Source organism: Sinocyclocheilus anshuiensis, unplaced genomic scaffold, assembly GCF_001515605.1.
Source record: "Sinocyclocheilus anshuiensis isolate Anshui unplaced genomic scaffold, SAMN03320099.WGS_v1.1 scaffold702, whole genome shotgun sequence".
NCBI lineage: Eukaryota > Metazoa > Chordata > Actinopteri > Cypriniformes > Cyprinidae > Sinocyclocheilus > Sinocyclocheilus anshuiensis.
The window spans coordinates 3,361,856-3,364,359 of NW_015548184.1; the positions used below are offsets into that span (position 1 = coordinate 3,361,856).

A 2,504-nucleotide genomic window follows, 5' to 3' on the forward strand; every position below is an offset into this window, starting at 1 on the left:
AAGAACAACATTAACAACAGGAGGATGGAGGACGCTGTGATCGGAGCTGTGTTTTTGTTGTGTCTCGCAGGTTTCACAATAATGGACATGGAAAGTCGACGTATATGTAAAGCGATTGAAAGAACAGAAAGGAGGACTAAGAATCTGTACAACTGGCAGTGCTACATTTGCTACAAGTGCCTGCACTTCAGCGTCCGTCCATCTATCGCTGTTCTCCATACTTGCGAAATAAGTTGACACAATGTTTACAGTATGTTTACACGGCGTTTTAAATCATGGCGGGGGAGGGCGGTTTCATACGCGTTTGGCCAATCAATGTCTACTTACGTCACGATTAGTACCAGTTGTGCTGGTTAGACCCTGCTCCGGAGTAGGAGCTAATTTGGCTCTCGAAAAAGGCAGTCCGGTGCTAAAATCGCACCCAGTTCCAGCGGTGCGAAAACGCCAAAACGTGGGTAGTTCCACAATTAGTTCTGGTACTATGAAAAGGTTCCCGCGGTGCGAAAGGCCCTATTGGTACCGGGTTTCGGTACCCAACCCTAGTTATCCAGGATACAGATAACCATCTTTGGCTGCTCAAGAAGTAGTTTTAAGGTATATTTTGACATATATATGTACTTGTCCTATATATCTGGCTGTTTTGTTTGTTTAAGGGATTAGTGGTTAATTTTTTGACTGCCCCCCATCATTCCGGCTTGGTCCCCTCAGCATTGTGTTTGCGGTGTTGTCTGGATTTTACAGGCAGATGCTCAATATCAGCGGTCAACCTGCCCAAACATGTGGATTCAGTCATAAACAAGCGGCTCTCCAAATCTTCTGCCACTCTCTGGATGTCCCCTAGCAGAAGTAAGGACACGCCTCCGGATCTAGCCCCTCCCTCACATCTTCACAGGCTCCTCCCTTCACATAATTATGAGTTTCCATTTTATCCCACCATCTTTGATTTCTCCCTTGAGACCAATCACCTGCTCGTCCTCCGTGATCATTCAATCATTCCCTCCTTCCAAACTGTCTCCTTGTCAATGTCTTCAGTTCGACCGAATTTGAATTTTTAAATCTTCATCGTCTTTCACCGTCAACCGTCCTCAGTGGTGTTCTGTTTTTGTTTTGTTATTTTTGATGGTGGTTTTCTCTGTTCCTTTTTCCTTTTTCTTGATGTAACTTCTTTGAAGGTGAATACTTGCATACTTCTCCATACCTTCACCTGCATATGATGCATGATGATACTGTGGTCCCAGAAAGTATTTGGACACTTACACCACGCTTAAAATGTATGAATTTTACAGAATAAAAAATTGATGCTAACACTTTTTTTTTTTTTAGAACAAACTATTATTTTCTAAGTGTCCGAATGCTTTTCTGTTTGAACAATATTATGTATTGTTTTTTGGTAACACTTTACAATATTGTTTGTTAATGATATTTGTTAAAGCATTAGGTATCATACATTTTTATAAAAGTTTTACATTCTTTTATTAATCTAGGTTTGATTTGAATTACATTTGATTTCATTTTTTATTTTTTTTTTATTTTAGATTTTTTAAATTGCATTCAAACTGTGTGCAAAATTAATATTAAAAGACATGAATAAATATAGTAAAAATGTTTCTTAGTTTTCTCACTTAGTTTCTTATTTCTAATGCATTAACTAATGTTAAAGAATTTAAGCTTATTGTAAATTGTTACCATTTTAACTTTTAAAACCTAACAAACATCTTTCTGTGAAATGTTTAAAGTGTGCTTGTGCTATATTTCTTTGAAATCAGTGTCCATTGTTTTGATGTTTTGTTGACATAAGTGTCTGAACATTATTCAAAAAGAGAAATGTTTTGAGGGTTTTAAATTCCACACAGAAGGGCCATTTTTCAGTGAATTGAGTACTCTAGTTTATTATTTCTTTCCCAAAAATGGCCAGTGCTTCTTTTATTGCATGCAGGGTTCCCACGCTTCTTGAAAGTACTTGAATTTCAGCCATATGGATTCAACTCCTTGAAAGTGCTTGAATTAAATTTGAAATAAATTTTGTTTATGGCGCTATTTAAAAAATTATCTTATATGTTCTGTCAAAGACAACGAAATGGCAATAATTATTGGGGGTGGTGGGGTAGAGTGAAAAAAAAAAACTTGTGTGTTGTTGTGCAGCGGGACAGGTTTCTTAAGCCCGCTCCCGCTGAATTTCTGACCATTACCGCCCACTCCCACAACGTGTGTGTCCCGCTACCGCTCGCATAATTCACAGTCAGGTAATTAGCAGAGAACACAGAGCAGGTCTTGAATTTCGGCACGGGATTGCGGCTATTAATAATAATTGTACTCATTCCCGCAGGTTCTGTGCTTATAACGCGATGACAGATGACGGAACTTATTATTCGCACGTGCTTTTGAGTCTTGAGAACTCACTCGCGCGCTCTCATTTTCTGTGCACCCACAGATCGCGATAAGAAGAGTGACAGCTTTTAATAATTATTAAGGGAGTTTGCAAATGTGATATTGATTTAATACAA

General features: G+C 38.4%; 1 protein-coding gene across 5 annotated transcripts in view; it reads left to right on the forward strand.

The window, feature by feature from the left end:
- The window catches only part of LOC107704979 (MAP7 domain-containing protein 1-like), a 46,930-nt gene that overhangs the window by 29,315 nt on the left and 15,111 nt on the right, over positions 1–2,504 (forward strand). For 3 of the 5 annotated variants that reach the window (XM_016508082.1, XM_016508083.1, XM_016508085.1), the window contains exon 5: positions 742–846. The exons of the other annotated variants lie outside the window; for them this stretch is intronic. In XM_016508082.1, coding sequence (XP_016363568.1) covers positions 742–846 — 105 coding nt within the window. The remainder of the gene's footprint in view (positions 1–741; positions 847–2,504) is intronic. 5 annotated transcript variants of the gene reach the window in all.